This window comes from Neofelis nebulosa, chromosome 4 (assembly GCF_028018385.1).
Source record: "Neofelis nebulosa isolate mNeoNeb1 chromosome 4, mNeoNeb1.pri, whole genome shotgun sequence".
NCBI classification, from domain to species: Eukaryota; Metazoa; Chordata; class Mammalia; order Carnivora; family Felidae; genus Neofelis; species Neofelis nebulosa.
The window spans coordinates 55,082,292-55,102,835 of NC_080785.1; the positions used below are offsets into that span (position 1 = coordinate 55,082,292).

Genomic DNA, 20,544 nt, shown 5'->3' on the forward strand with positions numbered 1-20,544 from the left:
GTTTAGGTCAACATAACACATCTCTGACTGCAACATCACATCATAACAAGTGGTGTCTTGAGGGGGAGTATGATTAAGCACTTTCAAAGCCTCGTAACTGAGCTATTCAGGGGGACCATTGACTTTAAGTGAGAGTGGACGTGTCAGGAGCCTTCAGTTCACTAGGGACTATTGAAAAATTCAGGGACTTGTTTAAATTGTTAAAAGCATCCTGAAGGATGACTCTGTCAAAGACTGACTCTTAATCTCCCCCATGTCCTTAGAATATTTGGGATTAGTGTGTGACTTAAGCTTCTCAAAACATTGTTCCTTTTGGTTGATTTAAATTGGAAGAGCAACAGTTTTCATTTACCATATTTTGTTGATTTCAAATTGCATGTTTCCTCCACATTTTAGCATCTCTGAAATCAGGATAAGTCTTAATGATTGGTCATATGAAAACACAACCTGGTTTAACTGTGAGCATTTATCTTTCCTAGTGGTCCTTAAAATGAATGATATGTATTACAGTGAATTGCATATTCAGTTCAGTGGAACAGTGACAGCCTGAGGGTAGGGCAAGAACTTTTAAAGTCAGACAGATAGAGTGCCACTTAACCACGGCTAGAAATCATCAGCCTTATGCCTCAAACAACTTTAGGCTTATTTAAAAAGATAGCTGTATTGCGTTTGCCTTGCATTTAATTGAATCCAGAATATTATAGTTACCATTAATGAGACTATCATATCCTCTAAATATATAAGTGAAATCTGAACTTGGTGCTGGTAATTGTAAAGACTTGTAACTTAGGATAGAAATTTAGTGGTATAAGATTTACAGCTTTGCTTATGGTTATCTACTCTCTGTTCTCTTTAATCCTTCATTTTAGGATCGTAAAATAGAACACTAAGGTTTGTTACTTTTTGCATGAATGTCGTAATATGGATGCATTACCAGCTCTGAAGTACTTATGTCCCTGAGAGAAAAAAGGTGTATAAATAAACATTGGCATTATGGCCTTTGCTACTAGACCTCACCTACTGCAGTTTAGAGGAAGGAGAGGTGAATATTCAGGATCTTTCCTCCTTAGTGATGAACATAATCTCAGCCATTCTGCCATGTCCCTCCATGCAAGATGACAGCAGTTGAACTGATCTGCTCTGCAAGCTGATATTTATACAGGGCTCTACTCTATGGATTATTTGACACTAGATGCTTATACTTTTTGCAGTAATGTATTAGCAAAAAAAACCCATCTGGTCGATTATCTTGCTCATTTACGTCTTGAGCATTTGATAGAGCTGTATACACATTGGCTTGCACTCTGAGTTCACTGTGCTCCCTGCCCTCAATCTCTTTTCAGTGGCAGTCATCTGCTCTGGCTCATGAAAACCCGGGGATAACACGCAGTATGTATGGAGGAAACGGTCATTTACTTAATGTAAACGTAGGCCCGCAGTTTCTTCTTTTACAACAGTAACAATAATGACCAAGCCCCAGAGTTAGATATAGATTTCCTTTCTTTTACGATTTTAAAATGCTTCAGCTACGTCATCTACCATTCCTGGGCCAAAGTTATTTAAGTAGACAATGGTGAAATTTGAGTTAGAATCTAAGTTACCCATTGATTTTTTTTTTAAACTAAACTACACTGCTTCTACACTTCTAGAATACCACATCCCTTTAAATGCATAGTGCCAAAATGAAACAGCTCCTTCTTAAAGTACTACTGAATAGAAAAAGAGTAAAGCTTTTGTTGCTGGCACATCTTGTTACAAATAGGAGCTTAGAGCTTTCTGGGTAGGACATTTCTAATATTTTCTTAAACTGGTCAATGCCATTATTATAAATGCATGCAATTAGAGAAACACTTCACTGTGCTTTTGCCAAGGTATTTCTGAAAGAAAAATATTCAAATGTATAATCAGCACAAGTTTCTCAGGAAGCACTTGGTTTTCTTATTTTATATTAACAAGCTGTAGGTAAAATTAAGCAATGCTCATTACTAAGTGTTGAAAATTATGATGTGAGAACTTGAAGAAGGGGACAGAAGTTGGTTATTTCTTCTAAACATGATGATAGTGGGATTAACATTGGGTCATCAACTCTTTAAAGAAATTACCTCTTATGTAGACATCATATTTCCGCATCTTAATCTGATTATATTAACAGAGGAAGGGGCACATGTTACCAAATGGGGACATTCAGGCTTGACTTGGAAGGCTAATGGTCACAGCACAGTTTGACAAGGAAGAGCCTCGAAGTCACAGGACTAGCAAAAGACACATGACTTGAGCCCTGGGCGATTCATGGGGAATGAAGGGGAGTGGGCTATAAGAGAGGTTACGATTCATTTGTGTAAGACCTCATAAGGCACTGAAAGGAGTTTAGGCTTGCCTTTCTGCCAAAGGGAAGCCATCAATGAAGGGAAGTGTGGCACAATCAGGTGCGGTCTTCCTAAGATCTTTCTGGCATTGGCTTAGAGGAAAAAATGAGTGGGAAAGAGGAAAGTGTTGGAGAGAATCCTTAGAAAACTATGATAGTGAGTCAGTGAAAGGTGAAAGCCTGAACCAAGGTGGTGACTTGGGAAATAAGAAGGCTGTAGATGACAGGAGTCACTGAGAGGGTAAAACTGGCAGTATTTGATGGCTGGTGATGGCGAGGGGTGCGGGGTAAGAATGTGTGTTATATTAAGCATTGTTTAAGTTTTTATTAAGGCTTCTTTGGTATAGTGGTAGACATGAGAATATTCTGTTTAGCATTAGAATGGTTGGTCACCTTTGGTGAAAAGCTACAAGACATTTACCTTGCTTTGTTTCCTTGCAGTATGTTTCAGGTGTCTGAGACACAGACACCTGAGTATCTAGGGCACTCAGTGTTTATCTCCCTGGCAAACTGTTGGGTGAGGGTTCTGGCTTACAGCATGGGAACCGCATAAACCGTCTTCTCATACCAGACCATTGGAAAATACCTTGGGCAGACAGTCTCTGGTAGCCACAAAATTAACTGATTTTAATTTTAATAATTAAAATTAATTTAGCCAAAGCTTTGGCATTTCCTGCAATGATGTGTGCGCCTTGTTCAGAATTACCTGTGATTTTAGGGATGCTCTCTTGACCCATGTAATCTGAGTTGGCATTACTAAGCTGTTATTTTAGAATCCTCTTGATCATTTATTCATTCCATATACCTTTATTAAAGCCGGTGTCCTAGGGGATTCAGAATAACTATGGTGGCTTCTACCCTGAAGAAGTACAGTCAGGTTGTAGAGAGAAGACAATGACACAGGTAACTGAGATATAAGGAGACAGTGTTGATAATCTCCAGAGAGACACACAGAAGTTAGAAGAAGAATTTACACCCAGGGAAACAGGATTCTCTGTTACAGCAGAGGTGAAGTGTGATGTGACAGCTGGGCTAGAGTGGACTCAAGTCTGATGGCTTCTGGCTGCGTCTTCTCCCAGTCATGGCAGGAGGCAGGGCTGGTAAGGACAGGAACCTGGGACATCCAGAATCATGATAATCTCAAGAAAGAGGAATGACCAGGACCACCCTGCATGGAACAGACAGAGCAATTACATAAGGAAGGGATGGTGGTGGCAGATGTGGGAAGGATAAAAGACAATGCGAAGGTGCCTGCTTCGTTTGAGTCCTGAGTTAGATTTGAACAGCATGTAAACTGCTTATACTTTTGTAGCCGTGAAATAGCTGTATTAAAGAATATATCTAGAGGTGGATACTTTTCTGGGACACAATGGTACTATTGCCCAGAAGAACCAAACTATTCCTAAAATGTAGCTTTGGTAGCGTATTGACTTGTAGTGTATACATGGCAGTAGTAGCTGCTAAAGTGAGTTCCTAAATTCTGACGTGCAGAAATGTGGGTCTGTAAAATGTGTGTGAGAGCTCTGCTAAGCAGTGCTTCCCTAGGGACTCTGTCTATAGCCCTCCCTCTCCCCACCGGTTTTCTCCAGTTCCTTTGTTAAGACTGAGGACCCACCCTACTTCCTTCCCCTTTTCCCATTCACTTATGAAATATGGGTGGGAAGGGGATTTTGCACATTCTGAAACTTAACCTTGGCGTAGTCTGCTGCCAGGGTAGCGTCCCTGTCACTCAGCCTCAACCAGGATTTCCTTTTCCCTGTTTCCTGCAGCCTCATCCTGCAATTCTGCCTACGTCAAAGGCTTCCTTGTTCACAGATGACTAGGGGAGACCTAGGGTATTCTGGCTGCTGTCCCTCTTATTTCACCTATTAAGAGTTAGTCTCTGCCTTTTTCCAACTTCTCTTTGGTCTGTTACTTTGTTTTAAAAATAAGGCTGAGCATAAGGTGAAAGCCCTCTTTTTACTCTACGTGAAACACTAAAAGCAAAAGTGGTTTTATCATTCTGTATTCAAACTTGCATTATGTATGTAGGCAAGTAAAGTTTAGAGCAACCATGGCATTACTCGAAGTTTATCAACAATTTAGTTTAACCAAGAAACTACTTAACTACAAACAGAATTTGGTAACATTATTGCTTAATAATGAAAGCCAGAATTCAGGTACATATAATGGGCAATTCATAATATGTTAAGTTGCCCGCCTGACAAACCGCTGTGTAGACATGATGTTGTTTTTCTTAATAACAAAAACTTGACTTTGCGTTGGTTTCGTGCTAAGGTCCCCTTTCATAGGAAGGAGACTTATTTGAATGAATGATTCTAGTTCGTTTTTGATCAGGATTAATATGGCCACAGAGTAACACAAAAAATGGTAGAAGATGGTCCATGCCTCCCAGAAGTTTACAAGTGAGCTGGGGGGGAAATTCACACATGGAAACAAGTAATCTCCAAGACGGTATTTATTCAAGTGTTTTACTACTGTGACAGACATTGAGAGAGGGAAACACCCCTGATAAACACATTTCACGACTGCAGCAACCCATGCTCCTCTGCATTCCACAGCAAGGCTTACAAGTGTGGTTTGCTTCCCATGCTCTTTAAATTCTGGTTTGTTGCAATTATTTATTTATTTGTTTATTTGCCAGGAAAATGGCAGCTGAGCTGCCAGTGAAAGCGGCGTGCTCATGCTGTCTGGTGGAGCCATCTGCTCATGAGCTCTGTTTTTAAGTTCTCACAAGAAGCCCATTGCAAGTCCCGACACTGATTTTTTTTTAATGAGTTTCAACGTTTTTAAAGAGAGAAATTTAGGGGCGCCTGGGTGGCGCAGTCGGTTAAGCGTCCGACTTCAGCCAGGTCACGATCTCGCGGTCCGTGAGTTCGAGCCCCGCGTCAGGCTCTGGGCTGATGGCTCGGAGCCTGGAGCCTGTTTCCGATTCTGTGTCTCCCTCTCTCTCTGCCCCTCCCCTGTTCATGCTCTGTCTCTCTCTGTCCCAAAAATAAATTAAAAAAAAAAAAAAGAGAGAGAAATTTGTCATTATGGCATTTGTTTTTTTAAATACTCAGGTTTATTTTAAAAAGCCCAGTTAAGAAAAGTGATACTGGCTCAGTTAGATTTATCAAGATCATGTTCTCAAAGATCTTGTATTCCCCCATGGGACAGACAGATGCTGCTCCCTAGGTTGATGAAGTTCTTACTCTTATAAAATTAAAGTAGTTGTATCGTCTCTAAAATGTCTGAGAGGGGCACCTGGGTGGCTCAGTTGGTTAAGCGTCTGGCTTCAGCTCAGGTCATGATCTCCTGATCCATGAGTTCAAGCCCCACATTGGGCTCTGTGCTGACAGCTCAGAGCCTGGAGTCTGCTTCAGATTCTGTGTCTCCCTCTCTGTCTGCCTCTCTCTCTCAAAAATAAATAAACATTAGAAAAATTTTTTAAATAAAACGTCTGAGAAATCATTAAAATGAGATACTGAGAATCAGGTTATTTTTCTTTTGTTTATGCCCTCACCCCCACCCCCTCCACCCCCTGCCTCAGTGGTATATCTTACTCCAGACCCTGGACAACCTTGCATTATTTTCCTTTCTACCCCCATCAAGGCCTGATCTGCATTATTGCTAATAATATAACAATATCATTACCTTCTAGATTGTTGTCTGATGAGGTAACACTAGAAATCTTTGGTAGTTTGGTTTCATTTTTTGTTCATAATGGATGCCTTAACACCAAAAGGTAGGGAAAAGATGCACAGACAGATGGGCAGTCCTTCACAGACAGATGGACAGTGTTTCATGACAACTGTGTACCACTGAGGCTTGGAGAAATAAGAACATGAAGAGATCTCAGGGAGAAGGAAGACATAGGTACCAACTTATAAAGTGCTTTCATTCCTGTGGAAGGTCCTGATACATCAAAGCCTGCAGAGAGCTTACACTGCAAGAAATTCAGAGGCTGAATTCGCAGTTCTCTGTGTGGTAAGTGTTCTGCAGAGTGCTATGGAAGTTTGTCACAGGGGTCTAGGGAGACATGCATACATCCCTGAGGAAGAGAGAATCTGAAGGGCCAGAGGCATCACTAGGAGAACTGAGGAAAGACAGGCATTGCTGGCAGATGAGGGAACACGAGTGAGGATGCCAGTGTGAACGGCTCATGCCAAGAGATGATGCTGCAGCCCCAGGGGCAGAATCAAGTGGCTGGGGCATGGCCGCAGGGGGAGGGCCACGGGGGCCAGAGGATGCAGAACCTTACAGGCTTAGCCAAAAATTGTGTGCTCCTAGCCAGATAGCTTTGAGCTCTTGTGAAGAATTTAATAAGCAAGAGAGAAGAAGGTGATTTACATTTGAATATTTGAGACTCCTCTGCTGCAGCGCCAGAATGGGTTTGCAGGAAGATGGGTCACACTCGCTTCCTTTTTTCACAGGCTTCTCTGTTGGTTTTACAGAAGCAGTCACCAGCATAAACTAAGGATTTCGTGTGAGGAGCTCCAGTCCGTGAACTTGAGCTAAAGTCCTGGGAAGGCAGAATGTCCAATTATAGCTCAATTCTGATTCTTTAGCTTTACCCTAAAATACACCACGACACTATCATTTTCTTGAAAACGCTGGCTGTGATTCAGTCCTGTTTTTATAGAAATGAATTTTGAGCTTGCGTGTCATGTGAATACTTTCTGTTAATGACATAAGCTTATATGTTCACTTTAAAAATACTTACTCTGTGGTATAATGTTTGCCTCATATTGATTCAGCCAAAGTTTGGTGATTTCTGAGTGATTCAAATACTTCAGTTGATAAAGATGAGGAAAAGAAATGTATAAAAGATTTCCATATAAGATGGAAAGAATTTTTTTTTCCTTTTGCAATGGGAAATGGATTGAAGGAGGATTCCATCTGGCATACAGCAGCCCTAAATGTTGTCTTAAGATAGCAAAAATAGAAGATTGCTTAAAATACCATAACAGAACATAACAGACTGCGGCCAAGTGTGCAGTACATATTTCTCTGATAAATCATGTTAAATACCCACATTTTACTTAAAACATGACAATGTTCTTATTGTTCATTACATAAAAATTTGTCTTCAATTAAAAAAAAAGTCCATTCCATTACTGAAGCAGGAAAGGTTTGTTTTTTTTTCTGTAGAAGTTGATGCTACAGCCCTTAGGTTTACCTGGAATAGATTTCTTAATTTTTCTGGTGGTTGTTGTTTTCCAGGATTTCCCTCCTATATGAAAAAAAAAAAAAATGGAGAAATAAGATATGGCATGTAGATTCATTTACTGTACATTTGTCCATAATTAAGTGAACAAGGCTCAACAATTTTAAGAAGCCCTTGTAAATGTCCTCTTTGTTCAGATTCCAGGAATGGCTGGGCATGATTGAGGCAAGCTGAGTCAGAATAAAGGATTAGGGGCTCCTCGAGATCCAAGAAACACATAGAGGGAAAGACTAATGGTGATAATAAGACAATTAAGATGGCAGGAAGTAGCTTGGGGGTAGGGATTTGTAGGGAAGCTCATGAAAACTTAATGAGTCATAAGAGCATATCTTGGTGATTGCAAAAGTGGGGGTAGGATAGAAATAAGGTAAAATTTTGGCCCTCTGCAGTCAATGAGGAGAGAGAATAGTACTTCAGACAGATGAGTCCCTAAACCTTTCATGATCTTGCCTTGGCTAGGATTTATAGAGGTAAAACAAGCTTCATATTGACACTCTTATGAATACAGAAGTCTAATGATCCCCAAATGGTGCAATGCATAATAAAATCCTAAACTGAATTTTATGCTTGATGGATGCTATCACTTTCTTGCTGCTCAGTGAACTTACTGTTATTACAAATTGGGGGATTGTGATGATGCGTTATTTTTTGCAATCAGTCTGAGTATCCTGGAGTTTTCCTCTGAGAGTCATAGCCAATGGGAAGAACTTGAGATATCCTGTGTCCTGATTGTTTGGGTAAGAAAAACTTTCAATCAAAAACTGGCACCTGCTAAATAGGATTATAAAGTGTTCCTCTAAAATGGGCAATAAATACTATACAGTCCATTAATTCTGTTGGAAGTTTGTTAATCACAAGAAAAGGTTAGAAATATGTCCATTAATGATATCCTTCTTGTAAAAATAGATACCTTTTAATGTCTGTAATCAGAAGCAAAAAAATCATTAATAAAAATAATAATTACTAGAGATCTTTTAGGTTTGTTAGAGAAAGTTATAATTCAATCTTGGTGTTTTTATCTGTGTTCCTAAAAATGGAGTTTGTGGGGATGTAAAGTGAGGCTAGCTTGATTGAAATGAACTTTGTCCCCATAAAACATTTCTGATGAACTGCTTCTCCCCTATTTATTACCAGTTTCCCTATCAGAAAATTAACCCAGCAACTCCCAAAAGCAGGCACAAGCAATTTTGTCCGCAAAAAATAAATGGGATCATCCAGTGCTTTTCATCAAATATCCATAGGGAGGCAGAGCTCTAAAAAATTATCTCAGTATTAAAACAATACTCAGAGATAACTCTAAAAACATGGGAACCAAGAGGGTAATTGAAGCCATGGAGATAATACTGTGTCCTCTAGTAATTTGTATGACTGGAATTTTAAAAGATGTAAGTGAACAGAACTACAAAATATAAAAATGGCAGAGACAGGTAGCACACATGGCCCCAGTTGGTGCTGATTTAGAGCAACAGGTTTGAGGTTAAGGGATAAGCCAACCAAGGTGGTAAAGGGAAGATTTTGAGTGTGGGTGAGGCAGAATTCTGACTAACCTTAAAATCCAAGAGAAATCTTGGAACGAAGCAGAGAGCCAATTTTATTCTGATTGTCTTCTGAGGAATATACTTGAATGCCAGATGCTTGTGGACAGAAACGTTTCATGACTTGTTGAACTATTAAATGCCATTTCCATTATAATTTGGCAATCAAGCCTGACTTTATCTCAATTTTAAGTAGATCACATTTCCGTCCCAACTCGGTAAATCTCAGATTCCTGTCCTTCAGTATTATTCATACTCTTGGCATAGAGCAGAGATCTGCACAGACCTGAGGAAAGTTCACCACACCCTGGAAAAAATCCTTGTTCATAAAGATCAGAGAGCCCTAGGTGTATTCAACACCTGCAGCTGTTGTTTCTCTTGTTGTACACCCCCCCCCCCCAACGCCTCTGCAAGGCTTGCCACTTTGGCATCTTTGCCCTGATCTCTACTCTTACATATCACATCTGGTGACTCCAGAACCTCTGGTGAAGAATATGGTGGAAGAAATTTTGCTAGTCCATTTTGGCCTAAACCTAAGTTTTTGAGACTACTTCAATCCGGAAGAGAAAAGCCAGAAATGGTGTCTTTTCCTTCTGAGTGACAGAGGATGGCAGGCTGCAGGCATAGCAGCCTGAAGGGCCCTAAAGAGAAGAGCTGGGTAACACAGGCTCATGGGAGACCCGGAGGGAATTGACAGTGCATTCCTTGGTTGAATGTGGTGACCTGCCAACGCTGGAGAATTCGGTCACTTACCTAACTGCGCTGAGATCTTCAGACAGAAGCCAGCATCCCTCCTCATCAGACATTGAGTTTGTCTACCATTAGCAGCTTATCTCGGATTCCCAAGCCTGAGCTCAGAGACATGATGAGAAAGAATCCTGGTAGGTGAGGATGGGTGGCAGCCAAATAGCTATTCAGCTTGCTGCTGCCAGTAGTGATCATTCAGCCATTACACATAAAATTAACTTGGTTGAGGGCCCAATTTTTAAGCTCAGTAGAACTTTCTCCTTCTCATATATAGAGCAGATTTTTCAAATACCTGGCTAAGATTAATTTAGTCTTGCCTTCATTCATTAAGAAAAACATTTGTTGAGCACCTATGACCCAGGCACCACACAAAACAGAGCAGAGACAAGAGTGAGCAAGATCTGATTTGAGCCTCAAAGGCCCCCTCCCCTCTCTACGGAGGGAGAGAACAAAGATAGGAGACTGAAGAGGACCCTACACACAGAAGAAAGGGGCATACTTTGAATAAGGTATTTGTTTCCAGAAAATTGTTACTTCACATTCCTGTGAGGCATTTGCTAAATTCAGCATCATTTTGTACTTCCTGGGTTAGGACCGGGAAAGGACATAAATCATAAAAGGCAAAGGTCATACTCCTCAAATCTAAAGAAAGTTACATATTGTTGGCATTTGCCATTTTCCCCTCCTCCCATGTGCTAGCTACGAAATACACTTTTTAAAATAGTATACTGTTTATAGTTTGGGGCCTGTTTTACTGATTGAATTTGCTTCTGAAAACAAGTTTCTTGAAGAGGTTATAGGTGTTTTAACAATCGACAGCAAGGTATTAGGCACCTTGCTGGAGTTTATAGCACATTTCTGTGAAAGATTTTTTTTTGCTTTAAAATTGTTCTACTGATTGCAAAAGTAATACACGGCTTTTGCAGAAAATTTAGAAATATTAGAAAGCTACAGGAAGAAAAATTTAGTGGGCAACCATGATTGTCCCTCACCTTGCCCAGTGTGTCAGTATATACATTATGAGTCTTGCCTTATGTTTTCGTGGCGTACTTTACTTAATCACCCTTCAGTTTGGGCACAAATATGTTTACGAATTTTGCTGCTATAAATGATCTGACATGTACAACTCTAGAAAATTTTTTACCTAAATTTTTAAAATAAAGTTTGACTTATTTTGAGGGAGAGAGAGAGAGAGAGAGTGTGTGTGTGTGTGTGTGTGTGTGTGTGTGTGTGTGTGAGCAGAGGAGGGATAGAGACAGAGCGAGAGGAAAATTCCAAGCAGGCTCTGCACTGTCATCGTGGAGCTGGACCTGGAAACTCATGAACCACAAGATCATGATGTGAGCCAAAACCAAGAGTCTCATACTTAACCGACTGAGCCACCTAGGCGCCCTAATTTTATATTTCTTAAGGATAAACTCCTAGCTTAGTAATTTCTACTTACAGGTATGAAATGTTCATCTCTTTTATGTTTTTGCTCAGTTACTTTCCATAAAGCTTGTGCCAGTTTTCACTTACATCAGCGATACGTGAAAGTACTTGTTTTGTAATGTCCTCACCCTTATCCTCATTGAACATTGTGATTCTCAGGGGGAAAAATTAATTATTTTTTTTTGGTTGATGGGGGGAAAGTATTACCTAGTTCAAATTCAAATTTCTTATGAGGTTGGATATTTGCAATTTATATCAATCCATTATCCTTCTTCTATAAATAACCTGTTTACCTCCTTTGCCCATTTTTCCATTGGAATTTTTCTCATTGATTTGAATAAGTTCTTTATATATTAAGCATATGCATCCTATTTGCTGCATGTAGTTTTCTCCCATTTGTTTCTTGTTTACTTTTTTTATATGTATATGAGCAAAACAGTTGATTCACATTTTTTAATTTTTAAAACTACCGTGAAAATGAAAAAGTCCTTCCCCGTTCTGTGGCCAGATACTCAATTTTATTTTCTTCTATTTCTTCTAGAATTGAACTTTTCACTTCTGTCTTCAGTTGATTTACTATTTTGTTACCAGTGTTTAAAAAATCCATTTTATTCTGGAGGAATTAAAATTCTGTTAACAAACTTCCTCCAAATTAAATATATTGAGTACAAATGGAGTGAGTCACATTACCTCTTTGAGCTTCAGTTTTCTCATCTATAAAGTTAGGAGATGAGTGCTCTAAGATTTCTTCTACCTCTGAAATTCTTTTCTTAACTTGAAGACACCCCGCCCCCAAATTCATCAGCATCCTTACTTTTGAGTGTTGGTACTTCTTGGGAAATTGTTGCCATTTTATAGCAGATAACAATTGATTACCCAGGAGGCTTTCAGTAGGCATTTTCTACTCTGATGGAACATGTCTATCAATGCCAAGAATCATTCTGTTCTCTTATGTTCTAAAAATACTCCTGCGGATAGAACTTCTAAAAATTTACTCTCTGTGAAATAGTGTTGATATGGGACAGATGGCTGATCGAGCATATCCAGCTACAAGTACCTCTGCTATCAGGGTATTATAGTTATATTTCATGTCAAGTCATTAAATACTTGGAATTGTTTTCCTGAGTTCAGAATGTCCTGAAGAGGATTGAGCAATGCAATTCCCAAATAATGACAAACCAAAAAAATGTTAGATCTTACTGCCTTGAACTCTTAGAAATAACAAGGAAGTGGACTAGCTGTTTATACTGGCTAATAAGTTCATTAACCAACCACTATCCACAACCTAGCTCCAAACTACTCCTTTAAAAAAAATGCAGATTTATAGCTCTCCTATAAAGAATTTACTCTTTGAGGGCAGTCCCCATTTTTATTTGGACTTTCATCCCCAGTGTCTAGCGCTAGGCTTTCAATCAATGTTTGAATCCAACAGAGAAGGCATTTGTAGGTGGTTTGAGATGTTTTTCCCAAGTTTAACCAAACCAAATCTGTACAAATCCAAAGTTTTACCAGATCCAGGCTTCCAGTTCTATGGAGATTTTCAGCTTTCAATGAAAGATTTTGTACTATAGGGAATTTACCTGAAAAAGCAGGCAGAAAAGACCGGGAGATTCATCACCAACAGTCAGTTTGTAAGTGTAGACAAGCCTTTGGGAGAATTCATACTTGGCAAAAAGTAGACAAAAAGCTTTGAATCTTGAGTCACAGTTTACGGAGCAAGGATTTTACCCTAGGCAGGTTTGTCTATGATGATTTCGATCCTCTTTGGCACCCAAGTACAAGTTAATATTCAGAAAAATAGAAAGTATTTTTATCTATATTGTATCACTGAAGTACTTCCATTTCTTTCCAGTGTATCTTTTCTTCACACACACCCATCCCCCACCCCAGAAAAAGAGGGAGAAAGACCAATACTATGCAACCAAATTTATTTTTGTCTTATTTTAACCACGTCTCTTTTTTTTACCTTCTAATTTTGTTTGTATGCCTCTCACATAGTTTTAGCAATATTTCATTGCATTTTAAATTCTCTTGACCTATTTTAATACCAACTTTCTATACTTTTGCAATGAACCAAGAGTAATACAATCTTACCTTTCTCCCAGTCTGCTTTCAAGCTGGGGAATGAGGTTTTTGAGATGTTTACTGCAGAGACCAAAGGTGTGCCTCTCTAAAAACACCAAGGAATGTACAAAACATGAAAAAACAAGAATATTTTCTTAAGTTGCTTGTGTTTCCTTGTCTCCATGCCATATGATCTAGCAGTTGGTACGCTAACTAGGAATTTTTCATTCCCTAACTTGCGTAAGTACTCAGGCTGCCTCTTTTATTACTGCTTTGCCCTCTCTAAAGTTAAAAATACATGCATATGTGTGCACACACGCAGACACACACATGTAAACACACATTTACATAAACACAAAAGAGATTTGGGAAGAGTTACAGAGTTCCTTGACTTGGGAGCCTTCCCATTTTCCAAGCATATTACTTTATACTTTCTTTACTTTTTATTAAAACTTGTTTTCTGGCTTTACTGAGATATCATTGACAAATAAAAACCACATATGAAGTGTACAATGGGATGTTTTGATGTATGCATACATTGTAGTCATTATCCCAATCAAGCTAATTAACATATCCGTACCTCACAGTCACATGATATGTGTATGTCTGTGTGTGGTGAGAACACTTTAGATCTACTCGTAGCAAATTTCAAGTATTCACAACTTTGTAAATTTGAAGAATACTTCTGAGTCTGTTCAGAGCTAGCTTTTTCAAGTAATTTCAGTTGATAATTGGGTTTTCACTTAATGGCGAAGTATTTTCAAATAACTGAATTTCCTACAGGAGGAATTTGAAAGGAGAAGCCAAAGCTATAGGGAACAGTCAGGGCTAGCTTATCAAGTACTGTGCTAAAAATCCCTACTGTCCTCTTGTTACTCAGATTTTAAAGGCTTCTATAAAACTACTTACTGTGCCTTATTCAAACCCCAAGTGACAAGGATATCTACCACTAAAATGTGGAAACTTTGAGTCATAATTTAGCACAGGTTTTTTCATCCCATCTCTCGGCTGCTTGGGGAGAGTGTCAAGATACTTTCCCTTTAGAATAACTTTGCAAGTATGTCACACACACATGCAGGGACACACACATGCAGTTGAAATTATATGAGAATACTTGGAAACTAGAAGATATTTCTAGATAACATTTATATTTGTCACGTTTGTAAAATCTAGGAAACAAGATTTCAGATTTTTTTTTTTTCTGTCTCCGGTAACACACGTATTGTATTTTGAGGGCCGTCAGGATAAACCAGTAATGAGAGACAGAAATAAGAGCTGTTGTCGGCACTAAATCATCTCAGGTTTTCGCAGATACGTCGCAAGTGTATCCGTCTGCGTGGATGCCACGTATTGATGGAATTCACATTTGCAAAATATTGAGAGTTTTACTCCAGGGACCCTGGTCGTTGAATTTTTTCCCCTTTGTTCTTCTGCATGTTAGGAAATGCTTACAGATCTAGGATTTGAAGCATCCTCCTATCTTCTGAATTACCTTCAGGTAGGCTTCTGTCAGGTCATATATGCACAAGGCAATGTCCTCAATTGCCTTTTGACCTAGACGTCTTAATTCCAGAGAAGCTAAGAGGTGAGTCTTGGGTGATTCCTAGCTGATCCTTTGTATATTTATTTCCTTGGGTCCACTAACAAGGGTGAGTGTATGTAACTCATGAGTCTCAGAAGGAAATGACCATCATGTCTGGGGCAGAAAATCAACAGAAGCAGGGGGATTCAGTGCCCTGACCCCAGTGACAATGGCTGACATCACAGGTTGTTGATTGCTGCTGATGTTTTCTCGTGTTTACACGTTAGACTTGCTCGTGCTAAAAGATGCTGACTCCTCCCTTACAGATAGTCAGGAACCCTCCCAAAGACCAGGAGCTCATAAAGCTCCTTAAAAAAACTTAAAATTTTATTTGAAAAATGTAAAAGTCAGAGACCACTGAAATTCATTGTCTCCCTTCTTTTAGATTTTAGCTTCTAGAAGTATATGGCTTTTTGGTGAGGGAGACTTAGGCTTGAGGGGTGAGGTGGATGCCAGAGAGAAACTATCTTGCACTCCCATGAAAATGAAGTTTCTCAATCCCCATCCCAGTTCTCTAACAGAGGGCATCCAGCCTTCTTTCCTCCAAGTTCAGTGAGCTCTGTAATTAACTTGCCGTGATGGCCTCTGGCTCTCTGTGGTACATACAGCACCAGACGGAGTAGTTTTCAATGCAACTGAAAAAGTTTGATAACATTATTTGTGTTTCTTTAAATATGGATGATATTTAAACACATACATGTGAACAAAATTGTAGCAAGGCCCTGAAAAAAATTCAGTTTGTAACATTTTGTCCTTCATATGCTTGGATGGCATACACTTACAGTATAGTTTTATGTTGTTCTGCATCCATTTATTGAGTGCTTTCTCTATGTCCAGCACTCATAACTAGGTCAGTAAGGTTGGTATTATCGCATTTCACAGGAAGGAAAACTGTTGCTGAGAGAGATTGAACAGCCCCATTAAGACCACCCAGCAAATCTAGGATTTGAACTCAGGCAGGTCTGTCTTCACTTTGGTGACTATCAGTTTAAACTGAATTCAGGTCATAGGTTTTTTGAAGGGCTGCCATCATCTGAGTTTGATTTTTGTGCTAAGAATTGGTTATTACCAATGAAATACAAATGGACCATATCTCTGGCCTGGGGTCTGGTGGAAGGGAGCTTAGTAAGGTGTGTTGATTGTTCAGCAAATTATTTTATCTGGGAATTAGTGATGATAAAGGTAGTTTGGTGGTACGATGCTAGGCCTTTTGCATACGCAGTCTTTTTTAGTGCCTAAGAACCTTCTGAGAAGCATAAATCCTCATATTTCAAATGACATTTTGGGATTTGGGGAGTACATTTTCCTCCCGGAACACAGCTATTAAATGGTTGTGGGATTTTACTTTAGATAAGGCAAACCCTGTAACTTCTCTCCACTCAGGATAGTTTGCGGCTGCCTCTGCAGCTGTGAACCCAGACTCTCTGTGAGGACAGGGCCGTCCCTGGATGAGAAGTGGCTCACAAGGTCTCGGAGTCAGAATCAAGCTTTGTTTCTCATATGGGTGAGCTGTGTCCATTACTCAGACTTTTTGCCTACATCTGACTTTGGGGCGTCAGTTCCTAGCTACAGGCCATCTAGAGCTTGTCCTTTTGTCCTGTAGGCTTGTAACTTGAATTTCTCCTTTCTGCCCTAGCCTGCTATCTGGACTGAATCCCTGTGTGGCTGAACCCCTGCCTCCTTGCCTCTATCTCTCTGTCCTTAATCTTGGGCCATTCTGATGGACAGTATCTGTCCACTTATCCATAATTCACCAGGCCCATCATTGATTTACAGGCACTGTTGTTCCGAATGGTAACAACAGCACAGAGAACGAAACCAAGCCCCTGTTCTCATGCAGCTAATATCAGAGTAGAATTTGTCTTGCCATTTCCCCTCTCCTTTCTCCCCTTCATCCTCACCCCCAAATCTGGTCCTCAACCAAGAACTTTTATACTGGAACCAGAGGAGGACTTGCTGGGAAATACTTATCAAAATTTAAGCTTTTACTGATAGTGTGGAGCCTGCTTGGGATTCTGTCTCTTCTTCTCGACGACCTTGCCCTACTCATGTTCTCTCTCTCTCTCTCTCTCTCTCTCTCTCAAAATAAATAAACTAAAAAATTTAAGCTTTTATGATAAAAATGACATCTTTATGGTTTAACAGCTCTCAGGGATCACATAGGGAATGTTGGGTATGGAGCAAGGGGGAATCTGAATTGTAGTAAACCCATGTAGGAAGACTATTAAGACGCTAAAGCATGCAGGGATTAGATTAAGTCAGGTAAGGGAATACTAACATACGCTACTCTAAAGCTCTTAGATTTTTGAGTTGCTTTCCTGACAATGAGATGATGGACTCCATGACCTATGTGGAAGCATCTAAGTTAATGGTAAGTTGACCCAAGCTTCTCTGAAAATGGAAAGGCCAGACATGCTACACCACCTACATTACATCGTCTCCTCCATTTGTACCTCTGCTCTGTGCTGGTGGGCCAGTGAGTCCTGACTCCTGTGGACTGTATCACCCAGGCTCTCTTGGATGCCACCTCCAAATGGGATGTGGCCAGTGGGGGTCCCCACAGGAGATCAGAGCACAGAAGGGAAGGAAGGTCAGGGTGGTGGTTCTTCCCACCTCTGTCCTGCTTCCTCCCACAGTTGTGGCCATGACTGCATCCCTCCATGACTATAGCTCCTCCCTGGGAGCCTCTCATTGACATCTCCAGCTCCTGGTGGGATCCAGCCCTCACTGTTACCTCCTCTTGCTTGAAAGCCCAAGGGTGGTTAAGATCTCCCTCTTTGCTGGTTATGTCACCATTTTCTGGTTAATTTCCTCCAAGCTACCTGCACTTCTGTAAGTAATCCCTTCATTAAACACTTGCAGAACTCTAGCTGAGTGTGCCTCTCCTTTTTTGCCAGAGTAATCAATCAAGCTAATACAGCGTATTGCAGTATACTTGGGATGAAAAGATAATGACTTTATATTTCAAGATATTTCAGCCTATTCCTATTTCTTCTTCTCAGTTGTTCATTAGGTTGACTTGCTGAAGTTGGCCTCGGGATAAAATTCCTAGGCTTGCCCTGATATTAGGATCCTTAGACAACTTGTTGTACATAATAATAATTACTAGAGGCAATGAAATTTAATAAATACCGTTCTTCTCTAGCAGCCACAGCTTTCCATCCAGACATGTTTACTGGGTTCCTGTGGGAGTTTGGTCATATTCACTAACAACTTTGTGTTTGCTTTTATACCTATGGAAAAGCAGACTGTACCTGGATTTTGTGAGTTTGGGGATGATGAATCCTATTAGTTCTCTTTAGGCTTTCGGTTGAGTTTTAATCTCAGTATGTGTGGGATTGGGAAAAAGAAAAAAAAAAAGGAACCAGGTATCATTATTTACTCTTTGTGCCAGAGTAGCCCGTGCAAAGATGTAATTGTCAGGTCAGTGCTTCGTGGTCCAGGAAGTCTAAACCACTGCTCTCCTTGACACACATCTGCTTACTTAATCTTTTTCTTAGTGTATTCTCTCCATCAGACTTTTACTTTTTCTCCATGAGAAAAAAGAATCATGAGATACATTGTCAGCAAATTCTGTGAAGGTTGTTTTCAGACAAAATTGTTTCTGGCTGGGGAGATTTTTTTTCTGATAAGTATTTTAATTCTGCCATACCCACATTTACGGTACAAGAATAGATGTGGGCATTGGTGGTTTGGTTTTCAAAGCTGTGTGTGAATTTCCGTAGTACAAGATGAAGAGATACCTAACTGCTAAATCATGTGCGTCTTTGCTATTTAGGAGCGCTAGTACTTTGGGCTTTTGTGAGAAAACTGAAGTCAAAACAGTGAATTTTGTGGAATCTTAGTATCGGATAAGACACCGAGGTCATCTTGTCTGGACCCACTCTAACTGAAGAACCATCTTCCCTTGTTGCATAATATTGTTGACAGGCTCTGCTCTAGCTTAAGGGAAAGCTCATTCCGTATCTGTTGTCAGTACTTCCTTAAATTGAAACACAATCAGCCTCTTTTATCTGGCCACCCATTAATGGAAGGTCACCTTTCCAGAACATCATGAGTAATCCTATGGCTTGCTCTCCCACAGGAAGGGTAGCTCAGAGAATGGAAATTACCTACCAGGATTTCATTCTCCTGAGTTTTTCTTTCTTAGACATTCCAGCTACATGAACTATACCTCCCAGGGCATGTTTCTCAGAACTCTTTGTAGCTCCTTGGCATAGGGCCCTGTGTACCCTAGTCAGCAAAATCCTGTGCCCACAGGCTTATCACAGCCCAGTTTGGGGGTAGTTTGGGGGTGGGTTGGTTGGTTTTTGAGGTAAAATTCACATTTTAAAGAGGACAATTCAGTATCTGCCCAGTGCTTGAGCCTATCAGGCCCAGTCAGCTAATGCACTAGAAGTCCCACCAGCCTTAACCTGCCTGTCTCTGTGTACCCAAGTTGGGTGGGCACAGGTGCCCACAGTCTCACAGACTCCTCTGATCCCTGCCATGTTTAACTCTGTTCCTGCCAGCACTTCATTTTTCCTTTGCTGGTTCTTGAGCTTTGCCTTGGCCTGAGCTGGTTTAGCTGTGGTCCTGATACAATGCTCAGCCCTTCCCAACCCTCTTCTCTTTTAATTCTGACCCTTGATGGCTTTTCCAAACCACACAGACCATCTAGAACTGAAAACTGGCTACCCTAGTAGTTTTGAGCCTCACCAAAACTTAGACACACCCGTTGTGTGACCCACCAAGCAGTTTGGCCTGCTTTGGCTACCAGCATGAGGGTAAACCACGTCCCCTCCAACAGTTAGGTTAGAGTTCTAGTGCATTAGCTGCCTGGGCCTGATAGGCTCAAGGTTAGATCAAGAAGGCTGTGTGATGAAGGATAATAAGCTCTTGGTTAATAATAAGCTCTTGGTTCTGCATGCTGTCTTAGTCCATGCAGGCTGTTAGGACAGGACACAACGCACCGAGTGGCTTATAAACAATGGAGATTTTTTTTGTCACAGTTCTGGAGGCTAGAAGTTCAAGATCAAGGCTTTGGCAAATTCACGGTGTAATGAGAGGTTGCTTTCTGGTTCATAACCATCATTTCATTGTGTCCTCAGGTGGTGGGAGAGGCAAAGGAACTTTCTGGGGGCTCTTTTAGAAGGGCACCAATTCCATTCATGAGGGCTCCACCCTCATGACCTAATCACCTCCCAAAGGTCCCACCTCTAGATACCTTCCCACTGGGGATTAGGTTTCAACATAGGAATTTTGGGAGGGGGGCACATTCAGTCCATAGCAAATGCCTTCCTATAAATAAGTTAAGATCTTTAAGTACTATTTCCATAAACTTGAGGGGCAACAGCATTACAATTTGTGCTGCTTGTATGACTTCTTGAATGCCATGGCATCAAGCCTGGTGATTCTTTGTTTTCTCCATCTGAAAGTTTATCTGATGCTGCCTGCTTCAGACAGGTTTGATGATGGAACACTGGGCCATGAGAAGTTGCTGAAGATCTCGATTAGGGCCGAGCAGGAGGAGATTAGAGAGTACAAAATATACATCTTGCCCAGCTCATAATTTAGCCCACAATTTGATCTGTTCATGCCCACCCCCTTTTTATGTGCCCTAGACCCAAGG

At 40.4% G+C, this 20,544-nt stretch overlaps 1 protein-coding gene and 1 long non-coding RNA gene across 3 annotated transcripts in view; one reads left to right on the forward strand and one right to left on the reverse strand.

Moving 5' to 3' along the window:
• Positions 1-20,544, forward strand: part of RAPGEF5 (Rap guanine nucleotide exchange factor 5) — a 225,985-nt gene that overhangs the window by 124,828 nt on the left and 80,613 nt on the right. The window contains exon 10 of one of the 2 annotated variants that reach the window (XM_058724848.1): positions 6,260-6,334. The exons of the other annotated variant lie outside the window; for it this stretch is intronic. Within the exon in view, the coding sequence (XP_058580831.1) occupies positions 6,260-6,334 (75 nt within the window). The remainder of the gene's footprint in view (positions 1-6,259; positions 6,335-20,544) is intronic. 2 annotated transcript variants of the gene reach the window in all.
• The window catches only part of LOC131509297 (uncharacterized), a 39,592-nt gene continuing 22,091 nt past the window's right edge, over positions 3,044-20,544 (reverse strand). Inside the window, exon 5 of the long non-coding RNA XR_009260417.1 lies at positions 3,044-3,533. This is a non-coding gene — a long non-coding RNA (uncharacterized LOC131509297). The remainder of the gene's footprint in view (positions 3,534-20,544) is intronic.